At 42.2% G+C, this 26,607-nt stretch overlaps 1 protein-coding gene across 7 annotated transcripts in view; it reads right to left on the minus strand.

The window, feature by feature from the left end:
• ERICH1 (glutamate rich 1) overlaps window positions 1–26,607 on the minus strand; it is a 190,450-nt gene that overhangs the window by 90,417 nt on the left and 73,426 nt on the right. For 5 of the 7 annotated variants that reach the window (XM_073626633.1, XM_073626632.1, XM_073626630.1 and 2 more), the window contains one exon: window positions 11,565–11,723. The exons of the other annotated variants lie outside the window; for them this stretch is intronic. In XM_073626633.1, the coding sequence (XP_073482734.1) occupies window positions 11,565–11,684 (120 nt within the window). In that variant the 5' untranslated portion in view covers window positions 11,685–11,723. The remainder of the gene's footprint in view (window positions 1–11,564; window positions 11,724–26,607) is intronic. 7 annotated transcript variants of the gene reach the window in all.

Genomic DNA, 26,607 nt, shown 5'->3' on the forward strand with positions numbered 1-26,607 from the left:
CCAATGTCAACCCAAGATACTAACTTGTTGGAGTGCAGATTTCATAGGGAGCACATATTTGTTGTGTCTTTCAAACATCATACATATTGGTCCATAATGTAGCTGGCCATTTATTGCATTATATATTGTCATGTATAACACAGGTTAACAGCACACCCGTATAATTCAGTAGTAGATTTCATACAGTAACGAATGTAGATTTTCTACTAGCTATCCATGTGATGAAGATTAAACCTTAATCTAATCTTGTGTGCCTCTATCTTGTTTGCCAGTTACTATGGCAGCACTAGCAGATTAGGCTAAGGACAAGTTAGATTTGACAGTATTGATTGTCAATTCAGCATTTCAGAGCTTCACTAGAAGTGACATGAAGCTCTTGCTATCCCAACTTCATTGGTAACACTAAAAAGACACCTATGCGATTGCAGACCTGTGCCGAAAATACTGTTGGACTCTCATACTAATCATCTTGCTGCAATATTTTCTAAGCCACCAACATTTGAGGAGTGCTAACTTCACTCAGAGATTAGTGGTTGAATACTTGTTAGGGATCAGCAAATCAAATGATTGAAGCCATCAGAGCAGCATGGCAGCCAGGCAACCACTATTTTCAGAAAGTCAGGAATGGTAGCCTACATAGTACTCTTTTAATGTTTTTTTTTCTGTGTGCCCAGAGTCACTGTTGGTTGCTGTGCACAGGAGTGAACGTGCACATGCTTTGCTGTACATGTTGGGGTGTGTGCTTGCACATTCAGTATCGGTGATGGCAACACGCAGCCTAATAAAGGACTGGCCTGACTCAGTCATTTATGACTGCTCTTCAGCTACTACTTTGTGACATAACCAGTGCATCATACATGATTTACTAATACCAGCCAGGCTCCTGTTCCTGACCTGCATTTGATACTATACCTTTTGTTTGGACTTCTGGTTACCTGGTTTGGATCTTGCCTTGTTTTTTGAACTACAATTCAAATGCTTATGGATTTAGTACCTCACCGTCTGCTTGTTGGTGAACTTGTCTGTCTCATGACCCTGCTTCTGTTCTGGTCTCCTATGCAGTACCCTTCTCCTAATCTGCAGATGACTGATCCATCCTGAGATCTCAGTCCTACCGTTATACCGGGGTTTTACTCTTATGATTGAACCCTTTCGATTATCTGCTGATTTGTCAAAGACAAGTGCTCAGCATCTGGTATATACAAAGCAGTTCTGCGCTGCCCTAAAAAGACAAGCAGCTAACACGACCAAAGTATAACAGAAAGAAACACAATAAGTGTAGCGCTATATAAAAAAGGCGTCCAATATGAAGAACGTTACACCAACAGTTCCAAATATAAATGGTAAGGAAGAATCATCCATATATACATGGGCAGAGAGTCTTCAGAAACTAAACACTTTCAAATAGAGACATATAACACCTGAGATGAAAACAGACACACCACCACCGAAAATGAAGAGGCTTACCAGATGGAGTGGACCCAACGGGGCATACGCCGAGTTGGGTCGGATAAGGCTTAGGTGGTGAGTGGCTGAAGATGGCCCAAAATGGTGATGATGGTGGATTGGCCCACACTTTGCTGTATCCCCCGAAGCGAAAATCTAGAGGGGCGGAGTGTATGGAGCAAACCTCGTGTTGTTATATCCCTCGGGATGATGTTTAGGAGCCAAGAGATGTTGGTGAAGAATAAAAAAGAGGAAGGAATGGCCACAGTGTGAATCCGTAAACAAATGGAATTTATTGAAATAAAAAGATATACACTCACATGTAGATCCGTATAAAAACAGCGCTGTGAAAAACGTGGCGACAGTGGGGTCCTACCCGACGCGTTTCAACTTCATAGACGTTGTCTGGGGGGTTCCCCCCACTGCAGCCACCAAAGAATATATAGGGGGTACATCTAAGTTTATGGGAATCAGCTCCATGAATGTAAACATCATTTCCGGTATCTGGCCAAAATGGCCGCCCGGCGTGCATTCCATGCCTCACTTTGGTTACAATATGAGCCCCGGACGTGAGGAAATCAAAGATAGTAAAAAGTGTTATTAACTTTGGGTTTTGGGCACAGTTTTGCCTGATAGAGCGAAGGTCATCTTTAAGGGAGCTCCTACGTTACAGAGAAAAATTGCTCCTAACATTATTAATCCCCCCATACGCCAGCCACTTTTCCATGAGATGGAAGGATTCTACTCATGCAAAAAATGTATTGTGTGCCAACACAATTCTGGCATTGGAAGGAAAACCGTGTCATTTACATCATCGGTCACACACAAAAGATATCCCATTAAACAGTTTTGTACTTGCACCACCAGTTACATTGTTTACCTAATTACATGCCACTGTGGGAAACAATATGTGGGCCACACCATTTCGCTCTTTTGCTATAAGACTAGTGGAACACATTGCCCTCGTTAAGAACGGGGATACTAAACATACTGTCCCCCGACACTATAAGCTACAACATAATCGTGTTATGGAGGGGACACAATTTGTCGTAATAGACAGATATGTTCCTCCGTGGAGGGGCGGCGCCATGACCAGGGGTGTGTCCAGGTTGGAGACCTTCTGGATTCATGAGCTCCGCACACTCTTCCCATTGGGTATCAATGTTGAATTAGACGTTAATGCCTTTATTAATAAAGCTTGATGTCCCTCCTTTTTTTGGTCCTCTCTCCCTATTTTATCCTTTTTTTACCTTTTTTTACTTCTTGCCTTTTTTTGTTTGATTTTATTTTTTATTGTTTGAAGGCCATATTGTTAAAAACAAATTTTTTTTAAAAAAGCTAGACTTTACATGTATACTTTTACTGCATATTTAAATGCACTGTATTTACTGCATATGTACATTCAGTAATTTTTTTTGTATATCATCATGGGAATCCACTCCATAATTGCGTATATATATATATATATATATATATATATATATTACGGTCTTGGATGAGGACACTCTCCTCTTTCCGTTTTTTTATATATATTTTTTATATACACTGGATTTTATGACACCATAGGTCACATTTTTGTGACAATATATATGTACACATTTTTTCGTCATTTGATTTTATGTTTATTATTATGAAATTTATTATATGTCTTCATTCACTTATTCTTTATGATCACGCACCTATTTACACTTATTTTTCCCATTTGGGGCCACTACATGCACTTCCGTGTCACTGTTTGCACCTCCGGGCCATGTGCATGATGTTGCCGGGTATAGATGTCTCTACTTTCTAGCTTCGGTCTGTTTCCATAACGCACTGACGCCTTTCATCACGTACGTGTCATACACGCCTTGTCTAGCCGCTCGATACTGATGTTATCACTCCCTCCACTTAGGTCCGCCTTCATACCGGCGTCATCTAGCTTTTCCACCACGCATGTGCGTCATGCATGTTCTGCGCGTGCGTAGTACTCTTATCATATCTGGATGCGCGCGCACATTGTTGTGCTGCTTTCCGTTCTCCATTAATGATCTTGAATTCACGCGTCACTGTTATCACTTGCTATAGATGGCACACCACACGTTCCTGCCAGTCACAAGTTTTATTGTTTTGCGGCCAGTTAATAACACTTTTTACTATCTTTGATTTCCTCACTTCCAGGGCTCATATTGTAACCAAAGTGAGGCGTGGAACGCACGCCGGGCGGCCATTTTGGCCAGATACCGGAAGTGATGTTTACATTCATGGAGCTGATTCCCATCAACTTAGATGTACCCCCTATATATTCTTTGGTGGCTGCAGTGGGGGGAACCCCCCAGACAACGTCTATGAAGATGAAACGCGTCGGGTAGGACCCCACTGTCGCCACGTTTTTCACAGCGCTATTTTTATACGGATCTACATGTGAGTGTATATCTTTTTATTTCAATAAATTCCATTTGTTTACGGATTCAAACTGTGGCCATTCCTTCCTATTTTTTATTCTTCACCAACATCTCTTGGCTCCTAAACATCGTCCCGAGGGATATAACAACACAAGGTTTGCTCCATACACTCCGCCCCTCTGGATTTTCGCTTCGGGGATACAGCAAAGTGTGGGCCAATCCACCATCATCGCCATTTTGGGCCATCTTCAGCCACTCACCACCTAAGCCTTATCCGACCCAACTCGGCGTATGCCCCGTTGGGTCCACTCCATCTGGTAAGCCTCTTCGTTTTCGGTGGTGGTGTGTCTATTTTCATCTCAGATGTTATATATCTCTATTTGAAAGTGTTTAGTTTCTGAAGACTCTCTGCCCATGTATATATGGATGATTCCTTCCTTACCATTTATATTTGGAACTGTTGGTTTCTAAGTGCTCAGCATCTGGCATTGACACCAACTCTTGTAGCTGATTAACTGCTGCTAATGCTACTGGTTTAAGTCACCGCAAGTGCTCATGCCTCACACCCACCAAAGATCCTCCTGTACTATTTCAAGAAGCACTTGGGCTTGACAAGAAAGGTCACACCATCATCTCTGTCTTCTAGTAGGTATGAGGCAGGGTGTAGCAATTACTACTTGTGATTGTATGCATTTAGCCTACCTATAACGCTCACATTTTTTGAACTTTCCTGGGGCTTTATTACACTGGACAACAGTTTTTTTTCAAAACAAAACAAAAAAACAAAACACAACTTTTGGCGATTATGATATTCCTCTTCAAACTGAACACAAATATAATGACTGTGTCATGTACGTATCTTGAAAAACACAAAATTAACTTTTAATGACTTATGTATTTAATTGCATGAGGTTTCCAACATGTTGCGAGAGTTCAAGTGTTTTGCTGCTGATTTTAATTTGTGCTCATGGGCAATGTTCTGGTGAAACCTCTCACCACGTTTGTCACCGACCACAGCTAGATATTCAGAAAAAGGAGTCCAAGTGTAAACGCAGAAAAGGAATCTTCAATGACATGTTGCACTTCATGGTCTTGTATGCTCTAAGACATTTGTCAACAAGCTGAATGTAGGGTAGTAATCTGTAGATGCCAAGGAAATTCTCAATAACATCCTTGAATGCTTTCCAGACAATTCTCTCTGGCCCCACTAACAGATCCTTAAACCGCTCGTCATTGATGACCTATCTGATCTGTGGACCAACAAAAACGCCTTCCTCAGTTGTTCTTGGAAACATCGGTCTCAAGCAAAATCCTTTACCTTCCCAAAATTTCTCAGTCTGGATTTTATGTGAAGTAAAGGCAAAAATATCTTTGCGGGCTCAACAAGTGGTTCTTATGCCATGTTTCTGTCCTAGAACCAAATTCTTTTGGAGTTGGCCATGTCTTTTTTACGTAATGTGAATCTCTTGAACAGCTGTCCAATTTCCACATGCAACAGCACTTTTGTATTTCAGAGCTGCATTCGCAGCAGAGCCACTTCTTTTAGATATCTACAGATATTCCAGTTGTACTTGGTGTACTGGAAGTGCTTCAACAACAGTTTCATGTTTTTGTATGTTTTTTAATGTGTCCAGCATTGCCAATAGGTATTGCAAATTCAAAAAATAAATGAAAATGAAGATTTCTATAAAAAAATGGTATGGGATTAGGTTAAATTTACAGGTTATTTTTTGTGATTAGCAGAAACAAAATCTATAACATACACCAAAAGGTGTCCAGGAAGAAAAATCTTTGTTGTCCAGTGTTATCACTCTTACCAAGTACATTAAAACCTTTATACCTTTATGTTCCCTAGCCTCTTGCTCCTCCATCTAGCAGAAGGATTATATTTACCAAAGTATCACATTCGCAACTTATATTTTACCCAATTCTTTTATTACAGATTTGCAAACCAGATTTGCATTTACATCGCCTTTCACTACAAAACAAGGAATTAAACATGACTTAAATAATAGTAATAAAGTATAAAGTTCAATTACCATACCCTTTTTGGGCTCCTATTAAAAATGCATTTTTCCTCAATATCCAGGGAAATATTAACATATTGTCATAATGAGTTTGAGAAAAAAGTGAAGTATGCCAAGCTCCCATTTTTCATATGTAGTGCTATTATCTAGGCTTGGAAATGCACAATTTATCAGACGAAGAACATCCTGTCTTGTCTGCACTATGTTTCAATTGAATCATCAATCCCTCTTTGTCCTGAAAATTTCACTTTTTCTAAAAGAGCACTTTGATCTGGTTATGTATAATAGACAGGATTTCTTCAAAATAATTGAAAATTACATAAATGACACTTAAACATATGGATATAATTGGATTCGAACATGATTCACTTGATATACACATTATATGTACAGAAACGCTATTTTTACTAAAGTTGAATAAAATTATTAGAAGTTCCAAATTTTTTATCCAGCATGCGCATCAATGGTTCAATTTCTGGCAAACTTCCTACTGGCAGTAATTCTGCTCTGTCAGCAGAGAGGGAACTAAACAACATTTTGCAAATGTTAGATTCCATCTTACTTGTTAATTTATCGTCATTCATACTCGTTTTGAGAGTGTGGTAAACCTGCACCCAGGAAAATAAATGAATCTACTTCTTAAGGTAGATGCAGATTGTAGGTTTATGAAGGGCTGTTCCTCCATGACCTACCTTGAGAAAAGCTTGGAACAAATTTTATTTGATGCTTGCCAAATCGGGTGAAATTCGTTCAGTGGGTGGACCTGTCAGCACCACCTGGCTTGACAAGTTGATTTCCTAGTTGACTTTTTGTCAAAGCAAAATTCTCAGCTGATCATTATCTGAGTCAAGTGTTAGAATATAATATCCGGAACTGCACATTCATCCATTCACACTGCTTAGCGTGGATGGGGAAATCTTTAATTCAGCCCATGGGGCTAAACTAGGGAAAGCTTGTAATTGGCCAGCTTAAAGCATATCTGAACCCAATAAAAAAAAGTTATACAACGGTGTAGATTTAAATAGACTTTTGCATTATACCAAACAACAACAAATTAAAGCCAAACGCCACCTAATGCTAAACACTAAAGCAGCCCATACAGGATTCGTTTTTTTTTCTCTCAACCATTGGGCTGAATGAATAAAAATTGACTCGATTCGCCCATCTACACACTTGTTGTGGATGAGGAAATCCTCCCAATGAGACTTCCCTGCCGTCAGAATAAGCTGATATAGCTGGCAGCATTGATTGAGTGGGGAAGATCTAACAGGGCGGTTGTACTGAAGTCAATTGGTAGATTGGTTGGGGCATGGCCTGGCCAGAGCCCAGGCTGAGGCTGCCACTCATTCTTTCACATTCACAGGTCTGCTTTGTGATGTGCAGCTCACTGACACATTTTCTGTACAACCTCCCTGCCCATACATGGATCAAAATTTGGCTTGTCCCTTCTGAACCAGCTGAATTTCGGTCGATGTATGGCCCAACATTGTGTCTTGTCAGCCTAGGAAAGATAAGTGTGGTAATAGTGCGATCACCAGGTGAAAATAAAAGAAAGAAGTCTATAAAGAAAACAATGCAGCTACCAGGACTGGTAAGTTAGTAATTTATCATTTTTGTTTTAGATACATTTAGATACATTTTTAATTCAGGAATTTAAAGACACTCATTTAAAATAAAAGCCTTCTCTTTACCAAAAAGGTAATCTAAAAGCAGAATCCAAATTAAAAAGTATATTTGTCTTTAACAGTACTGTAATAAGAGACCCTGGAACCTCTCTCTCTTTACTTGGTACTACCCGACTGATTTTTGAACTTTGCACATAGCGCTGTGAGTTATAGTATGTACTGTATAAAAGATATTAGATTAGATGCTTTAACCACTTGGACATGGTTGGGTACAGACTTATATGCAAACTTTTTCTTCTCTTCCCTTTATGTAGGGACTTGTCCTTTTATTACTGTAACAGGCGACAGCCTCATGACCAGGCTCATTTAGTATCTCTATACCTGGTGGTTTATGCAAGGGCCCCCTTATTCCTATCTGTATTGGATTATCAGTGGCAAACAGGTAGGTTTCCATTATATTTCTTGAACTTTGACAGTAGTAAATACTAGGGTTGTCCCGATACCACTTTTTTAGGATATTTTTTTTCAAGTACTTGCCGATACCGATTACCGATACTTTTTTTTTTTATGTCACGTGACAGTGTTTTTTTTTTAATTTAACAATGCTTTCTTTTTTTTCTTTTTTTTTTAGGGGGGTGAACGGTGTCTGTGTGTTTTTTTTATTTACATTTTTTTATTATTTTTTACAATGATATTTTTTTTTTATTATTTATTGCAATATGTGTTTTTTTTTTGTTTTTTTAATCAGCCCTGATATCTCCCCCTTGAGACAGAGAAAGAGACCGAGGATAGAGATTCCCCAGTCCCTTTCTCTGCAGCCTCAGCTGCACTGAGAATGAATGGAGAGAAGACAGCGGCTACTCTCCATTCATAAACTGAGACATCGTAATCACAGGAGATTACAATGTTTCAGTTATGTGAATGGACAGAGTCAGCTGACTCTGTCCATTCACACAGCGGAGAGGGACAGCAGAGAGGGACAGCAGAACAGAGGGGGACAGAGGAAGAGAGAGGGACAGCGGAACGGAGGGGGACAGAGAAGGAGAGGGGGACAGCGGAACGGAGGGGGATAGAGAAGGAGAGGGGGACAGCGGAACAGAGGGGAACAGAGAAGGAGATGGGGACAGTGGAACGGAGGGGGACAAAGAAGGAGAGGGGGACAGTGGAATGGCGGAACGGAGGGGGACAGCAGAACAGAGAGGGACAGAGGAACGGAGGGGGACAGCGGAACGGAGAGGGACAATGGAGGGGGACAGTGGAACAGGGAGGGCGTGGAGGATGAGGTGACAGTCAGCGGTGATCGCGTGTGGGAGAGTTACAAGCACCGCTCACCGCTGTATGTCACTAAAGCAGCTGAAAGCCGCTGGGGGAGAAGCTTGTAACTCCCCCACGCGCCGATCACTGCGGACTGTCCAGGTATCGGGGGAAGCATTGGGATCATTTGCCCGAGTACAAGTACTTGGGCAAATGCTCGGTATCGGTGCCGATACCGATACTAGTATCGGTATCGGGACAACCCTAGTAAATACTAGGTCATCATTTTGGAGCACACCACCTTGGTTTATTATTTGTGTCAATACATACTGTACATCCTTTTTTCCCTTGGGCCCTATTTGTGTGCTCTCCCACGCTTGCCCGGGGACAGCTGTACCTAGTGGATGCATATTGGCCGTGACGCCCGTAGCTGCTTTTTAGTGAGTCAAGCAGTGCAACTGCCAGATATTTAAATATTACATACTATGGATGAAATTTATGCAACAATACTGTACTCTTACTTCTTCTATGTCTTCATCTAGAAACTTTTTTTTGATATTTTGATCCTCCTGTGGAAGTGGCACTCTTCGCAAAACATGTTGAGGATCTTTGGACTTCCACTACAGAAATCAATTTAGCATACTGTAGAATGCTGGATGTTTGTACCTTTATGATTCATGGTCTATATACTTTTTAGGGGTGTCCTGATACAGTTACCTGGGGCAGGTATTCTATAAGTTTGGATTTTAATAAAAGGAGAAAAGTGTGACCTGATCTGTCCACACTAAAAGGCCTCCATCCCTGGCTATATGAAATAGAAACAAAGGAAAAGAATGGGACTTTAAATGAGGCTTATTGCTGCAAAGATTTGTGTATGGAGTAAATATATGATAAAAGCTTTATTGTATAAAAAGCAATTCTGTGGTTTAGAAATGCATGATAATGTTTTCAAAATATACATAAACATATACAAAGCCTGACATTTTGGTAAAAATATACCATAAACACATACACTGTATAAAATGATGATACATAATTAAACATAACTGAGTACATGCTGTATAAAAGCTGAACTGTCTTGGCATCACATGAATAGAAAAAAACTCTACGCATTTCGTGAATCACGTTCACTCGTCAGGAGTATGGATGCAAAAATTCATTCAAGATCAGCCCCAAGAACTAAACTGGCTCATGTGAGGATGAAGGGAGTTGGAGAGGGGGTCCCCATCACATGCCCAGCTCAGAGCTGAGGCAGGAAACCCAAACCAAGTCAGGGGGTCACCTCGTGGGCAGGTCAGGTCATCACAATGCAATCCCAGAGAGGATAGATGATCTAATAACAATCCGCACCAATCTTGCATGTGTAAAGAACAATCTGAAACCAGTTCAATCCTTCACCATGAGAGAGACAACACATCACTGGTTTCACATTGTTCTTTACACATGCAGATGAGCCAGTTTAGTTCTTGGTCTGACCTTGAATTAATTTTTCTATCCATACTCCTGACGAGTGAACGTGATTCACGAAATGCGTAGAGTTTTTCTATTCATGTGATGCCAAAACAGTTCGGCTTTTATATAGCATGTACTAAGTTATGTATATGTATACTGTAATTATGTATCGTCATTTTATACAGTGTATGTGTTTATGGTATATTTTTACCAAAATGTCAGCCTTTGTATATGGTTATGTATGTTTTGAAAACATTATCATGCATTTCTAGACCACGGAATTGCTTTTGATACAATAAAGGTTTTATCATATATTTGCTCCATACACTCATTTTTGCAGCAATAAGCCTCATTCAAAGTGCCATTATTTTCCTTTGTTTCTATTTCAAGTTTGGATTTTAAATGAGAAATTATGGTTTTTATTGTGTGTTGTCTGTATTTCTAAATACATTTTGAATATTTTATATTATACAGCATGTTGTTGAGACTTTGGAATGCCAATAAAGTTAATTTGCTGTCCAAGTTTATGCCTTCCTGGTGTTTGGATCTAGGACATGGTAACCCCTTTTGTTTAGTTTGGGAACCCATTATGCATCCTTAGATCTCTTAGTCATTCGCAAGTATTTTACTCCTACTGTTTTTTAATTTCACCTTTTTATCAATGTTTCAGCAAGGAGAGAGGAGCAAGCAAACAGCAGACCTTACATGCAGTGCAAAGTCTGCTTTAAACAGTGATATGTGTACCTATTGTCCTTATCTACACCAAGATTCTACGATCACCTGAAGCTCAGCTGAAATGCCAGTTCAGACAGTATGTAGGACACTTGGCTGCTAAATTGAGGCCTAACAAAAAATAAACATGCTTGTAAGCTGAAACATCCCCACATTTCCTACAGTGGGGACAGGAGTAGATTATAGGAAGCTATAGAGTTCATACATAGGTCCGACATGTTGCAAAAGGCAAAGCTGGCCATGCATGTAAAGAAAAATCCATAGACTTCCCCATCCATGCAGCAAGTCTCCCGCTGCAGGATACTGTAATCTGACAGCAGGCATCCACATCTGTCAGAGTGGCAGGAACAGCAACTACAGCTGATTGAGAAATCAAAGGACTTGGGCAGAAAAGGCAATCAAAGTTTGTGGAGTTTGCAAAGTGGTGGTGTCAGCAGGGCCATCTACAGCTTGAACATGGCCAATATCACAGGAATCGCCTGAAATGTGTGCCAGCTTAACACACTCTACATCCCCCACCTTTTACCGTATTTGACTGCAATTGCTGTTTGAAGCAACTGAAGAAAAGGAAGAAAACTGAGAGTTCCCAATTCAAAACTGGGCAGTTGTACTCTGTACAGCAGAGTTATTAAACAAGTGTTTACCTGCTGAAGATAGTGCTGGGGGCTGTGCAACCTCTGAATGTATTTCTCCAGTTCTTTGTACCTGAGTGACGATTTCAGATTTGTTATTTGGTTGTCTGACACTGGCAGGGCTAGAAACATGTCCTGGATACAGTCTTGTCAAAACTTTGGAAACGATTGCTTAATTTAAAAAAAAAAAAAAAAAAAAAGAAAGAAGAAGGAGAAAACAATTCATTTACTACTTTCACTGGCACATGTTACCAGGCACAAAACATTGTAATTAAACATTTTCCAATAGCCACAAATTATATAAATCCATAATGTGTGCACGAAATGTCTTTGCAAACCCAGATATTACCTTGTAAAAGTAGCGCTGATATCATCACTATACTGGAAATAGCCCATGCAGAGAGCAGACCTGTGGGAGGGAACCACCAGGCACCATCCACTAAAGGCTGCCTGCAGAAAACTACAGGAAGGGGTAGAGACGAGACCAGTCACCCTGCATTAGGCGAGAGAGCAGCAGTGACCGGTCTTTATAACAGGAAGCTTCTGTACAGAGCTAACGTTTCATAATTGAATACTGCACAGATTAGGAGGAATACACAAAGCAGACCAAGATTCAAGGTAGAATACACATGACTTGCATTTGGGCAACATTTTCTTATGCATCTTATTCAGTCCTAAGAATGTCTACATTTCTCTGAACAATCTAAACAGATTGCGGCAGTAGTAGCATTTACTTTGTGTAATATTTTAATCTGTATAGGGTGATGTGAAAAAAAAAAATCCAACTAAATGCAAAACTTTAGGCTTGCTTAGACTTATGCGCAAAGATTTTATTTGACTTTAGTGTGCTGATATCACATTTACATTGTGGTTTCCAGGCAATTTCTGCAATTATACATTTGTCACACTCTACTGAATAAGAACAGCATTCTCAAATCTTCTAAAATACAAATCATTTATGCTTCTGCATTAAAAACTTTTTTTTTTATAAAGTGGACCTATCATTAGATACTTTTTATGTGCACACATGCCAAATACCAGTGCCATCGTTGCTCAGGCATCATCTGTAGAAGACAGATGACGTCAGATTCCCCCTCTCAGGAAGACAAAGTGCACACAGGCAGGCACAGTTAACGCTGTTGTAAATCCTGCCTTGTTATTTTTACCTACAGGTACAGTGCCTTGAAAAAAGTATTCATACCACTTAATATTTTCCACATCTTGTCATGTTACAACCAAAAAACGTAAATGTATTTTATTGAATTTTATGTGATAGACCAACACAAAAGTAGCACATAATTGTGAAGTGGAAGGAAAATAAATGGTTTTCAAAATTTTTTACAAATAAATATATGAAAAGTGTGGCGTGGATTTATATTCAGCCCCCTGAGTCAATGCTTTGTAAAACCACCTTTTGCTGCAATTACAGCTGAAATTCTTTTTGGGGATGTCTCTACCAGCTTTGCACATCTAGAGAGTGACATTTTTGCCCATTCTTCTTTGCAAAAATAGCTCAAACTCTGTCAGATTGGATGGAGAGCATCTGAACAGCAATTTTCAAGTCTTGCCACAGATTCTCAATTGGATTTACATCTGGACTTTGACTGGGCCATTCTAACACATGAATATGTTTTGATCTAAATAATTCCATTATAGCTCTGGCTGAATGTTTAGGGTTGTTGTCCTGCTGATGGGTGAACCTCCGCCCCAGTCTCAAGTCTTTTGCAGACTAAAAGTTTTCTTCTAGAGGGGGGTGTCCAAGATGGCGCAGAGAGCAGTCGCTTGTTAACTGCGCTCCGCTCTCCGGCCCTATTATCCTGAGCAAATCCTGGTGTAAACGGCTCGTCCTGCACATACTTTCCAGCGGCTACTTGGGGAGAAGCACGGGTGATGCCCGCGGTCAGAAAAGCGGGGACAAAATCGAACGCTGCAACCCTTGTGAGTACCGACACACGTCGCGGCCTACCCCCCACGAGACATTCCACATGGAAACTCAGACAGACCCGCCGCCTGCCGGAGCCATAGAAGCGGGCTCGGTGGCTTTTGAGGCCCTCATGACGGCGATCTCCACCTGTCAGGCAGCTCTGACTACGAAAATAGAACATGTACAGACAGAGACGGCGCTCATCCGTAGAGATATGGATAAATTCCGGGAGCGTGTGACGGAAGTGGAGAGAAGGGTCTCAGATACGGAAGATGCCCTGAGGGAACACCATACGGATATCCGAGCCCTACAATTGAAAGTAAAGCACCTGGAAAACAGAGCGGAGGACGCCGAGAACCACAATAGACGTAACAACCTACGGGTTCTTGGCCTCCCGGAGGGAGCAGAGGGGGAGGATCCATGGAGGGCCTACTACCAGCCTTACTTCCCAGGGCTAAGTTCTCTCCACATTTCTCTATTGAGAGAGCTCACCGCATCCCAGCGACAAGAGGGCCCCAGGGGGAATCCACCACGCACCTTCATATTCAAGCTGCTGCACTACCGGGACCGAGATACAGTGCTGAGGGCAGTTCTTCTGCAGGGAGAGCTAAAATTCGAAAAGGTGAAACTCCTCATATTTCCGGACTATACTGTGGAGACTCAGCGCCAAAGGAAAGCTTTTGATCACGTCCGAGGAATGCTACGCCAAAAAGGTTTAAAATATAGCATGCTTTTCCCGGCGAAGCTACGAGTTCAAGATGGGGAACGTGTACAGTTTTTTTACCTTGCCAAGAGATGCCGCGGAGTGGGACGAATCGCTCCCTAATTGATCCGTCATCTGGTATGATGTAACTTTTGTTTCCTGGTATACTGCTGGTCTGCAATCCTTACACTCACCCCTGAACTGAGTAAACTGTCCCCATGTATGTGGGGGTCTCCACGTTGCAGTGAACTAAGGAGTGTGGCCCTGGAGATTACATGACGGGGACACCCCCCCCCCCTTCAGTCATCCCACCACCAGAGAGCTGTGTCTTGTGAGTACATCACCATCATGATACGCATTTAGAATGTAAACTCCGGGAAGGCAAGAATACTCATCCCTGCGCCTTGCGGGGGGGGGGGGGGGAGAAAGGAGACGGACAGGGCTTCCCCAGATCTCTCTATGAAGGCATGCTCCCGCCATGGATTCTAATATCGAAAGCAGCCGCTGATATGCTAGAGGGGAAGCGACAGGTATTGCCTCCGAAACATATTCCTCAGTTGTTTCCACTCCTCAATAACAGCCACATCCTATATCCACCTTCAAGGTTAGGAGGACACACACGTCGAGGAACTTTATTATCCTGTGTGCAAGCCTGCGAGGTTGGGGGATGTCTGAGTTTGATTATGAAGCCACTGCAGGCCAGGAACTTTTACCAGAATCAGCAGTACAAATCTGGGTGGGGGGTTTGTTCTTGTTTTCAGTTTGTTTTTGGTTTGGTTTACTAGGACCCCCCAGGTTTGAAGTATGAGCCCCCGGGGACCCAGGTGATTTACACTTTTGCCGGACTGTTCTATGCACATCTGTTAAAGAGGAGGTGCGCCTTTTGCACATTGCCCTCAAGTTGAGCTAGTCAGCTCTTTTTTCCTTTGTGGAGAGATGCCCTCCTACTGCAATGGGGGATGGGCGTGGTGGGTGGGGGGATGGGTCACCGGTTACTTTGGTCTGCCGTTGCAGGCCCTGTGTTGCTCTTATTGTTTATATTTCTGTTTCCTTTTTTTTTTTTTTCTTTATGGTATAAGACAGTATTGATGATAAATGCTCATGTCATAGCACTCCTGCTCTCAAAATCCCCTATAGATCTTTATGGGTCTGAACACCTGATCGAGGAAGGCCTTTTGCATATTAGTTACCCTACATTATTTACTAGTCATATAGATGTCTTCTCTTAAGATAATCTCCTGGAACACCAGAGGCCTTAATTCACCTATTAAACGTTCATTGGTGTTCCAATTTGTCAAGTCCTACCAACCTCATATCTGTGTATTCCAGGAGATGCATTTAATTGGAAAGAAGACGCTGACCATTAAAAAGCCGTGGGTGGGATATCACTACCATTCGACCTATTCCACCTTTTCTAGAGGTGTAAGCATCCTAATCCTCAAATCACTCCCTTTCAGGCTCCTCGATCTGGCTCTAGACCGTAATGGTAGGTTCGTGGTGATTCATGCACTGATCCATCACATTCCCTGGGTAATAGTAGGCCTGTACCTTCCTCCTCCAGCCTGTCTCCAAATTCTGAACCAAATTACATCAAAAATAGCTGAATTCTCCACTGAGAATGTAGTCATCCTGGGGGACTTTAATCTTGTACCTGACGCAGACATGGATAGGTTGTTTCCTGCTGGTACGTCCCGTAGAGGGCTTGCAGACTGGGCTGACACCTATGGCCTTTTTGATCTGTGGCGCTGGAAGTTTCCCCAGGATAGAGCATATACATGCCACTCTGCCTCTCATAAAACCTTCTCCCGTATTTCGGACCACGCTCCACTCCTATTGCAGTTAGATCTCTCGCTGGCTCCCTCGGACAGACTTTGGAGACTGTCGAGGTACTGGGTCTCGGACATGGAGGTGGAGCCGAAATACAGAGAGGAACTGGACTCGTTCTGGGGGATAAACGTGGATACAGCTTCGGCCTCCTCCGTATGGGATGCTTTTAAGGCATTCTCTAGGGGACAATACCAAAAAATAATAGCTAAAGTCCGTCGGACACGAAGGGAGGATCTTACTAATTTAGAAGCAGAGGCGACAAGGCAGGAAGCACTATATATTAGGTCGCCGAGTCCACAGTCCTATGCCCGGCTGCAGTCTCTTTTGCAGGAGACTCTCCTGTTAAGGACCTCTCTGACGCAAAAGAGGCTCCTCCATCAAACACAAAGAATATTCTAGCAAGGGGAGAAGACAGGTCACCTGTTAGCCTGGCTCTCCAAGGAGCAGACTGTGGGAATGTCTATAGGGCAGATTAGGGCGGCAGATAACTCACTGCTGTCCATCCCAGACAAAATTAACCGGGAATTCTCCTCCTTTTATCAAACACTATATAGCTCTAGGGTGTCTTATGAAATGGAGGAACTCACAGCATACCTGGACAGGGTAGACATCCCGACTCTCACCCCAACGTATGCTGCCAAACTAGATGACCCCATCAAAATTGAGGAAATACATAAGGCTCTTAAAATGATGCAAACAGGTAAAACACCGGGACCAGATGGTTTCCCGGTAGAGTTTTACAAACTCTATGCCAAACAACTTGCCCCTAAACTTCAAACACTTTTTGCCAAATCTATGGAGGAAGCACACCTTCCAGATTCCATGCATGAGGTGGTAATAATTGTTATCCCCATGCCAGGAAAAGACACGACTCTCTGTTCATCATACCGTCCCATATCTTTACTTAATGTAGATAAAAAAATTTTGGCAAACAGACTTAATTTGGTCATCACGGCCCTAGTTCACCCTGACCAGACGGGATTTATGCCTGGGAGGGGGACAGACATAAATATCCGACGCTTACATACACATATAGCGATAACCCCCTCGGATGGGCAGGGAGTGGTGGCCTCACTCGACGCCGAGAAGGCTTTCGACTCGGTCGAGTGGGGCTACCTCTTGGAGGTCCTTGGCAGGTTTGGGTTCGGACCCAAATTTTTGAAGTGGCTCAGATTGATCTACTCCCACCCAACAGCTAGGATCCGCACTAATGGGACGCTTTCCGGGGCGTTCACTCTGGGGAGAGGTACGAGACAAGGGTGTCCGCTGTCCCCGGCGCTGTTCGCCCTGGCGTTGGAGCCCCTTGCGGCCCTTCTACGGGCAGATGACTCAGTCAGGGGGCTGCGTGTGGGCCCTTTGATGGAGAAACTTTCACTCTACGCTGATGACTACCTTCTGTATTTGGCAGATGCCTCTGACTCCCTTAAAACAGCCCTAGCAATTATTGACAAATTTGGTTACTTTTCTGGAATTAGAATTAACTGGAATAAATCAGTCCTTTTCCCCCTTAATCCAACAATGCCCCTGGTGGACACTGTTACCCCTTTACAATGGACGCAGGAACTCAAATATCTGGGAGTGAGAGTGGGTAGTGATTTATCAGGCTACCTTGACAAGAATATTTTCCCACTACTTTCTCAACTCCAACAGAAGTGTTCTACCTGGAAGTCTCTCCCGATGACCCCAGTAGGGAGGGGAAATCTCCTAAAAATGGTATACCTACCAAAATTTTTATATTTTTTTCGACATACTCCAGTACCAGTCCCTAAATCATTTTTTCGGCGGTTGGAAAGTATAGTGGTCTCCTTCCTCTGGGCAGAAAAGTCCCCGAGAGTAGCAAAGCACATACTGTATCTTCCTTTATCTAGTGGTGGCTTGGCATTGCCCAACTTCCTGATGTATTACTGGGCTGCTGTCCTAGTAACGGTGAGATGGTGGTTTGCGCAACCCCAACTTAACCCAGCAGTCACCCTTGAGGCAGCTATCTTGGGGTCCTATGCAGCCTTGTCTAAGCTACCGTATAGAGGAGTGAAGGCTAGTGCTGTAGTTACAGGTCCTATGAAGACTACCATCCAGGTATGGAAATCTTCCAGAGCCGCCCTCCTGGGGGGATCCTCTATTTCCCCACATACCCCACTATGGGCTAATCCCATGCTCCCCCACCTTCTTACTATCCCTGATCCGGCGAGTTGGGCCAAAAAAGGTATTGTTAAATTAAAACAAGTTATCCACAGGGAGGGTATAATTTCGTTCCGGGAGCTGAAGTTGAACCATGCGTTGCCACAAACCTTTTTCTTCAGATATAGGCAGTTACATCACGCTCTTAAAGCGCAGTTTCCCTCCCAGGTGACGCTCGAACCAGACCCGATTGAGTGTGTCCTGATATCGGGAATTTTGGATAAGAATCTTTAAACCCTATACTTACACCTCACAGTGGCACATGATGTAAAAACAAATAGGTCAATGGCAAAGTGGCAAGCTGATATCCCTTCTTTGGGGGAGGAGAAATGGGAGGAGTGCCTGACGGCTTTCATCCCCTCTATGATTGCAGCCAGAGAGAGGTTTGTTCAACTAAAATTCCTCCACAGAGCATATCACACGCCACAAAGGCTGGCTAATATATATCTCGGGCTCAGCCCCAGTTGTAATAGATGTGGAGTAGAGGTGGGCTCCTTCTTTCATACAGTATGGTCATGCATTAAGTTACGTCCATATTGGACCTCAGTGGCAGACATCTTAGGCAATATATGCGGAAACAAAATACCGCTTGATCCTTTAACTATGCTACTGAGTCACTTAGATGATATAGAGGGAGACCGCTATGTTAAACTTTGCCTAACTTACTCCCTATTTTACGCTAGGAGGGAAATACTCCTTAGGTGGAAACAAAAAGAACCCCCATCTATAGCAGCATGGCAAAAGTCGTTCAACGGTGTTTTACCCCTATATAGGCTTACTTATGAAAGTAGGAATTTCCCACAGAAATATGACAAAATTTGGTCAAATTGGGTAAATGCATGTGGATGAGCAGTGCCATGGATTACTGTTTTACTAGGCTGGCTAATACTTGTAATTTATCTTGCATAACGAGCTGTGACCTAACTGATGCTAGATACCTAACTCTGATGTCATATAAGGAAAGTGGAGAGAAAGAAGGTGAGAAGAGAAGGAGGTGATAGGGGGAAAAAAAAAGGGGGAATAAGTATACTTATTATTAAAGTGAGATGAGGAGGATGGTGTATCCCCCCCCCCACTCTGCTTACCGCATTTCCCCTCGCGCCTCCTCCTTTTCTCTGCCGGAGAGTTAGGGACTAACCAACATCACACAGGATGAGACTTTTCGACCCTTCTTTGTTTCTGGTTTTCATGTAAAGGATTTTGATGTTACTTCACCCATATTGGCACAAGTAACTTTCATAAGTTCCTTGGTTACTCTATAACATGACATATTAGTGAACTACATGCTCATAAATGAATGAGTTTATATTACTGGAAAATTCTTGACTTGTATTTATTAACAATCCTATGTATGACTCCTTCTAAACCTTCTTGTTGTTCAATAAAACTTCTTTTCCGTTAAAAAAAAAAAAAAAAAAAAAGTTTTCTTCTAAGATTGCCCTGTATTTGGCTCCATTCATCTTCCCATCAACTCTGACCAGCTTCACTGTCCCTGCTGAAGAAAAGCATCCACAACATGATTCTGCCACCACCATGTTTCATGGTAGGGATGGTGTGTTCAGCATGATGTGCAGTGTTGGTTTTCTGCCACACATAGCGTTTTACTTTTAGCCCAAAAAGGTTAATTTTGATCTCATCTGACCAGAGCACCTTTTTCCACATGTTTGCTGTGTCCCCCACATGGCTTCTCGCAAACGGGACTTTTTATGGCTGTCAACAATGGCTTTCTTCTTGCCACTCTTCCATAATGGCCAGATTTGTGGAGTGCACAACTAATAGTTGTCCTATGGACAGATTCTCCCACCTGAGCTGTGGATCTCTGCAGATCCTCCAGAGTTACCTCTTGGCTGCTTCTCTGATGAATGCTCTCCTTGCCTGGCCCGTCAGTTTAGGTGGACGGCCATGTCTTGGTAGGTTTGCTGTTGTGCTATACTCTTTCCATTTTCAGATGATGAATTGAACAGTGCTCTGTGAGATGTTCAAAGCTAGGGATAGTTTTTTTATGATCTAAGCCTGCTTTAAACTTCTCCACAACTTTATCCCTGACCTGTCTGCTGTGTTCTTTGGCCTTCATGATGCCGTTTCTTCACTAAGGGTCTCTAACAAACCTCTGATGGCTTCACAGAACAGCTATATTTATACCGAGATTAAATTACACACAGGTGGACTCTATTTACTAATTAGATGACTTCTGAAGGCAAATTTAGATAAAAATAGATTTTAGTTAGGGGTATTAGAGTAAAGGGGACTGAATACAAATGCACGCCACACTTTATATACTTTATTGGTAAAAAACAAAACAAAATTGAAAACCATTTACTATTTTGCTTCCACTTCACAATTATGTGCCACTTTGTGTTGGTCTATCACATAAAATCCAATAAAATACATTTAAGGTTTTGGTTGTAACATGACAAAATGTGGAAAATTTCAAGGGGTATGAGTACTTTTTTCAAGGCACTGTACCTGTAGGTAAAAATAACAAAGCAGGATTTACAACAGCGTTAACTGTGCCTGTGTGCACGTTAATGTCTTCCTGAGAGGGGGAATCTGACGTCATCGGTCTTCTACAGATGATGCCTGAGCAACGATGAATTTCATCGCTGCTCCGGCCACTCAAAGTGCCGGAGCCCGCAAACCCGGAAAAAAGTGTGTGTGTGTGTGTGTGGGGGGGGGGGGAGATGTCAGCCCTATCAGCAATGACCAGGCATCGCTGGGAGGGCTTTTGTTCTAAGGTAGGTATTTCATAATGTGTTAGTATGCGATGCATACTAGCACATTATGGCATGGTCTTGCAGGTTTTGTTTTTTTATTTTATTTTTTTCCAGTGGTTTACAACCGCTTTAAGATGGCTAGAGGTCAAGAACGGCTTTTTCAGAATAAAAAAAGTACAATTTTTTCTTGTAGAATTAGGCCACATTTTGTAGCATCTCAGGAATGTATCATGCAAACTTGCAATGTTACTGATTGATGTGAAGTTAAAGTGGATTTTTTTTTTTTTTTAATACGACACCCGTGTGTTTAACATGGGATCATCCTGCATAAAATAGTACAGTAATTCTGCATTAAACTTCTGACAAAACATTTTACAAGGGGTTCCATATATTTTCATGGTTAAAGAAGTTCTTTTTGACGAACCAGTCATACCAATGGCTTTTAATTAATAGTTTAAAATAGCTTATATAATATAATAGTTTAATATCATTCTCTGAGTGAACTGAAAGTCTCGCTGTACATTTCTGTGTTTGGCCAGGTGACATCGAGCACCTCCATAAGCACAGAAAGGACATGCAGAAATGATAGATTCCCTACCGTGGGTTTTAGCATGGGAGCAGCCTCTGTGTCATGGCAGTTCAACTAAGGATTAAAAGCATATAGAGGATTCATTAACCTTTTACTGTCAGAGGCATTTTTTTTTTTATTTTTTTTTTTCATTTTGTTTAACATGAAAACACACTTAAAAGCCCAAAATATATCAATTTTCTGAAAGAATCAGATCAGAATAAAAAGATGACAGTTGCAATTTTCATGTCGCCTGCTATTTAAAATATGAACAAGTTTGTGGCTGCTAAGCTGTTAGTTTACATCTAAGTGCTGGTGCACCGTAACATCTAAAAGGGTTAAACAATTTTACAAAAGATAAAATGAAAACATCACAAACATGTGGTCTTTGCTTTAACAATATGAATCTGACAAACATACTTTAAAGTGGTTGTAAACCTCAGACATGAAATAAGAACAAACCATATCCCTCTATAGTGTTTACTTGTCTCAATTAGGAGCTCCAAGTAGGGTTGCACCTCATCCCTTTAAACCCGAACACCTTTGAATTATACAGGTTCTGAGGCTAATCAAATGCAGATAAGGCACCAAGTGAGTTTAATTACCACCTTAATCAGCCACAAAACTTGTGTAATTAATATGAGTTCGAGTTTAAAGGGATGAGGTGGCAACCATAGCTCCAAGTGTCATTTCTGTCTGCTGCTTTTCTCCTCTGCCATTAGCATGAGTCACTTTCCTGACGCCCAGAGAAAAATGGTGAGGGGGGACCTTCAGCTAACTGACAGTCTCAGCTCTGTTCCTATGCGCTGTGTAAAGGGGGGTGCTCTTTGAACTCTCCTCACTGAGCTCTGAAGAGTTAAACTTCAGCTCTCCACCTCCTTTTTACTGACAGCTCAGAAAAGCTTTACTGGGCTTTGAAAGGATGTAAAGAGAAGACTGCAGATAAACACTTACAACTTGCAGGACGGATTTGTTTAATCTCTGTGTATCACCCGAGGCCAGTCACTTCACTGGGTATATGTGAGGGTTTACAACAAACCTATATGATAGGATTGTCTGTATAAACACACAGATGCTACCTAGTTCTAATATAAATAGTAAAATATGATGCAGAGACCACTCTGCATTGTTGTCCAACCTAGGGAACCTAGAAGGAGTGCCAGGGCAAAGGTTCTCTGGCAGACCAAAGTACACTTACAGTTTTCTCTTATGCCCTGTAAACACGACCAGTTTTGCCGTTGGAATAAACTCTGAAGGTTTTTCCAACGGAATTCGACTCAACCTGTCTTGCATACACACGGTCACACCAAATTCCGACCGTCAAGAACGCGGTGACGTATGTACGACGTCTCGTACTTGCTTCAGAGCATGCGTCATTTTTGGTACGTCGGAACAGCATACAGACGAGCGGTTTTCCCCGATAGGAATTTGTTCAGTTGGCAAAATATAGAATATGTTCTCTATCTAAATCCGTTTGAATTTTCAATGTAAAAAGTCTGATGGGGCATACACACAGTCGCAATATATGATGAAAAGCTCCCATTGGACTCTGTCGGAAATTCCGACTGTGTGTACGGGGCATAACTCTCCCTGCAAAATTTCAAATACCTGATCCTGCCTGATGTCTAATGCAACTTCCCGTGATGGTGTGGCAACAGTTCCGCACTGCTCCGGAATTCAGAGCAGAGTTGCAACTTTCATGTCGTGAACTTTTGAAATATAGGCACCACATTGGCCATGCACCAATCAACTGGTACCAAACCACTCCAAAGGGTTAATACATCCATATACTGAAATAAAACATATTTGTTCTGTTACATTGATATGTTCCAATTTTATTCAGTTTTTGGAAATGATCATCCTCCCTAGCAACAATACATTTACAGTAATATATATATATATATATATATATATATATATATATATATATATATATATATATATATATATATATATATACACACATACACACACACACACACACACACTCATATACACACACACACATGCTATCTCACAGAAGTGAGTACACCCCTCACATTTTTGTAAATATTTTATTATATCTTTTCATGTGACAACACTGAAGAAATGACACTTTGCTACAATGTAAAGTAGTGAGTGTACAGCTTGTATAACAGTGTAAATTTTGTACATTTTCTGTCCCCTCAAAATAACTCAACACAGACATTAATGTCTAAACCACTGGCAACAAAAGTGAGTACACCCCTAAGTGAAAATGTTCAAATTGGACCCAATTAGCCATTTTCCCTCCCCGGTGTCATGTGACTCGTTAGTGTTACAAGGTATCAGGTGTGAATGGGGAGCAGGTGTGTTAAATTTAGTGTTATCACTCTCACTCTTACTGGTCACTGGAAGTTCAACATGGCACCTCATGGCAAAGAACTCTGAAGATCTGAAAAAAAGAATTGTTGCTCTACATAAAGATGGCCCAGGCTATAAGAAGATTGCTAAGATCCTGAAACTGAGCTGCAGCATAGTGGCCAAGACCATACAGTGGTTTAACAGAACAGGTTCCACTCAGAACAGACCTCGCAATGATCGACCAAAGAAGTTGAGTGCATGTCCTCAGCATCATATCCAGAGGTTGTCTTTGGGAAATAGATGTATGAGTGCGGCCAGCATTGCTGCAGAGGTTGAAGGGGTAGGGGTCAGCCTGTCAGTGCTCAGACCATACGCCGCACAGTGCATCAAATAGGTCTGCAAGGCTGTCGTCCCAGAAGGAAGCCTCTTCTAAAGATGATGCACAAGAAAGCCCCCAGTTTGCTGAAGACAAGCCGACTAAGGACATGGATTATTGGAACCATGTCCTGTGGTCTGATGAGACCAAGATAAAAGTATTTGGTCCAGATGGTGTCAAGCGTGTGTGGAGGTAACCAGGTGAGGAGTACAAAGACAAGTGTGTCTTGCCTACAGTCAAGCATAGAGGTGGGAGTGTCATGGTCTGGGGCTGCATGAGTGCTGCCGCCACTGGGGAGCTACAGTTCATTGAGGGAACCATGAATGCCAACATGTACTGTGACATACTGAAACAGAGCATGATCCCTTCCCTTCAGAGACTGGGCCGCAGGGCAGTATTCCAACATGATAATGACCCCAAACACACCACCAAGATGACTACTGCCTTGCTAAAGAAGCACTGGTGGGCACTGATGAGCTGCACTGAGGAGGCACTGATGGGCACGGTTGCCCTGATTATCAGTGTAGATGTCCCTTTTAGAGAAACTGTCAGCATGAGGAAAAAAAAAAAAAAAAGTGCCCATAACAAGCTTCTATTGACATCTGTGATTGGACACAGCTGATAACGTGGTAAAGAGCTGCTGATTAGCTCTTTACCTCAATATGTAATCATCCCAGAACTAGACAACCTCGCTGTAGCGGCAGCTATAACGCGGTCGGCAAGTGGTTAAAGTGGTCAGATGAGACTAAAATGGAATTATTTGGCCTAGATTAAGACCTGCCTCTACATCTCTTGCCTGTGAAGCTCGAAGCACATTTGGCTTGCGCTCCAGAGGCTGCTGACAGGAGCTGAGGAAGTGATGCGATACCTCCCTAAAAAGGAGGAGCAGTCGTGTGAATCAATGCGCTCCCCCCATTTAGCGTTCTGTGGGCTTGCCACATGTTGGGTGAACTTTGCTGCAGGCGTGAAGCATGTAAAAATCACAGTCCGTTGCCTATTGCAGCTTAAAGGGGGGTGATTGTAAGATGGCAAAACATGGCTCGACCACATATTTTTGCCACCCACCCCAAACTGCAAATCTAAATAACATTTTTACTGTATATTTACAATGGTATAATGCTATCTACCAGCCATGTAGCATATGATAATAGTAACTCAAAAATGAATCTATTACACATTATCATCATCTCATACTGTATTTCTTTATCTTTGTTTTCATATGTATGTCTATTTATGTATGCACATACATATGTATATGTAGGTTATCCATGATGTTCTAGAATTATTACTTATGATTTTATCAGTCACATTTACATTATACTGTGTTTCGTTGTAGCCCCAATGAAGGGGGAGATTTTGATCCCCAAATGTTTTTTTTTTTTTTTTTTAATACAAACTAATAAAAATGGACTCTTATCCTTGGGTCTGGCGCTCCTTCCATTTGTGCATGTTTTTTTCTGTTAACCTGCTGGGGTTCCCACTGGAGGATGGCCTTGTCTGTTATGAGCAATCTAACCTTAGCCAGGGAGCTCTTCAAATGTTTTTGCGCTCTCACTACTTTGAACCCACATCAAAGTCCTAGCACCTCTTGGATTCTTCTTTCTTCAGTGGAGGTGGAGTGGTGGGGCGGTGCTGTTACAATCTCTACTTTGTCCAATCAGACAACACTTTGAATTAACAGAGAGCATGTGCAGTAGTGATGTCTTCATGGGCAGGCCAATAAAAATGGACAGTAAGGCCTCTTTCACACGAGGGATCTGTATGTCCGTTTTTCATCCTTCCGTTTTCGGATGAAAAACGGACATACATGTATCCCTATGGAGCGTCGGATGTCAGCAGTGACATGTCCGCTGACATCTGACCCGCTCCAATCCGAAAAGTGTAACGGAGGAAAACCCTACTTTTCCATACATTTTCGGATCGGATGACAACGGACACTACGGTCCGTCATCACCCGATCCCCCATAGGGGAGAGCGGCGCTCTGACAGGTCCGTCACTGCACAGTGTGCAGCGATGGACCTGTCATCTTCCTGCTCAGCGGGGATCGGCGGAGTGAAGTGAAAGAGCCCTAATGCCGCGTACACACGGTCGGACTTTTCGTCTACAAAAGTCCAACGGACGCTGACGGACTAAAGCTGGCTGGTAATCCGATCGTGTGTGGGCTTCTCCGGACTTTCAACGGACTTTTTTAGCCTAAAATCCGACGGACTTTAGATTTGAAGCATGCTTCAAATCTTTACGTCGTAAGTACGACGGACCCCGAAGTCCGCTCGTCTGTATGCTAGTCCGACGGACAAAAAAACGACGCATGCTCATAAGCAAAAACTAAACGGAAGCACTCGGTCTAGTAAAACTAGTGTTCGTATTGTAGGTAGCACATTCATCACGCTGCAAAATCTGTGATCGTTCAATGCAGCGCATTTTATTTCTTCTTTACGAAGG

This window comes from Aquarana catesbeiana, linkage group LG04 (genome assembly GCF_042186555.1).
Source record: "Aquarana catesbeiana isolate 2022-GZ linkage group LG04, ASM4218655v1, whole genome shotgun sequence".
NCBI classification, from domain to species: Eukaryota; Metazoa; Chordata; class Amphibia; order Anura; family Ranidae; genus Aquarana; species Aquarana catesbeiana.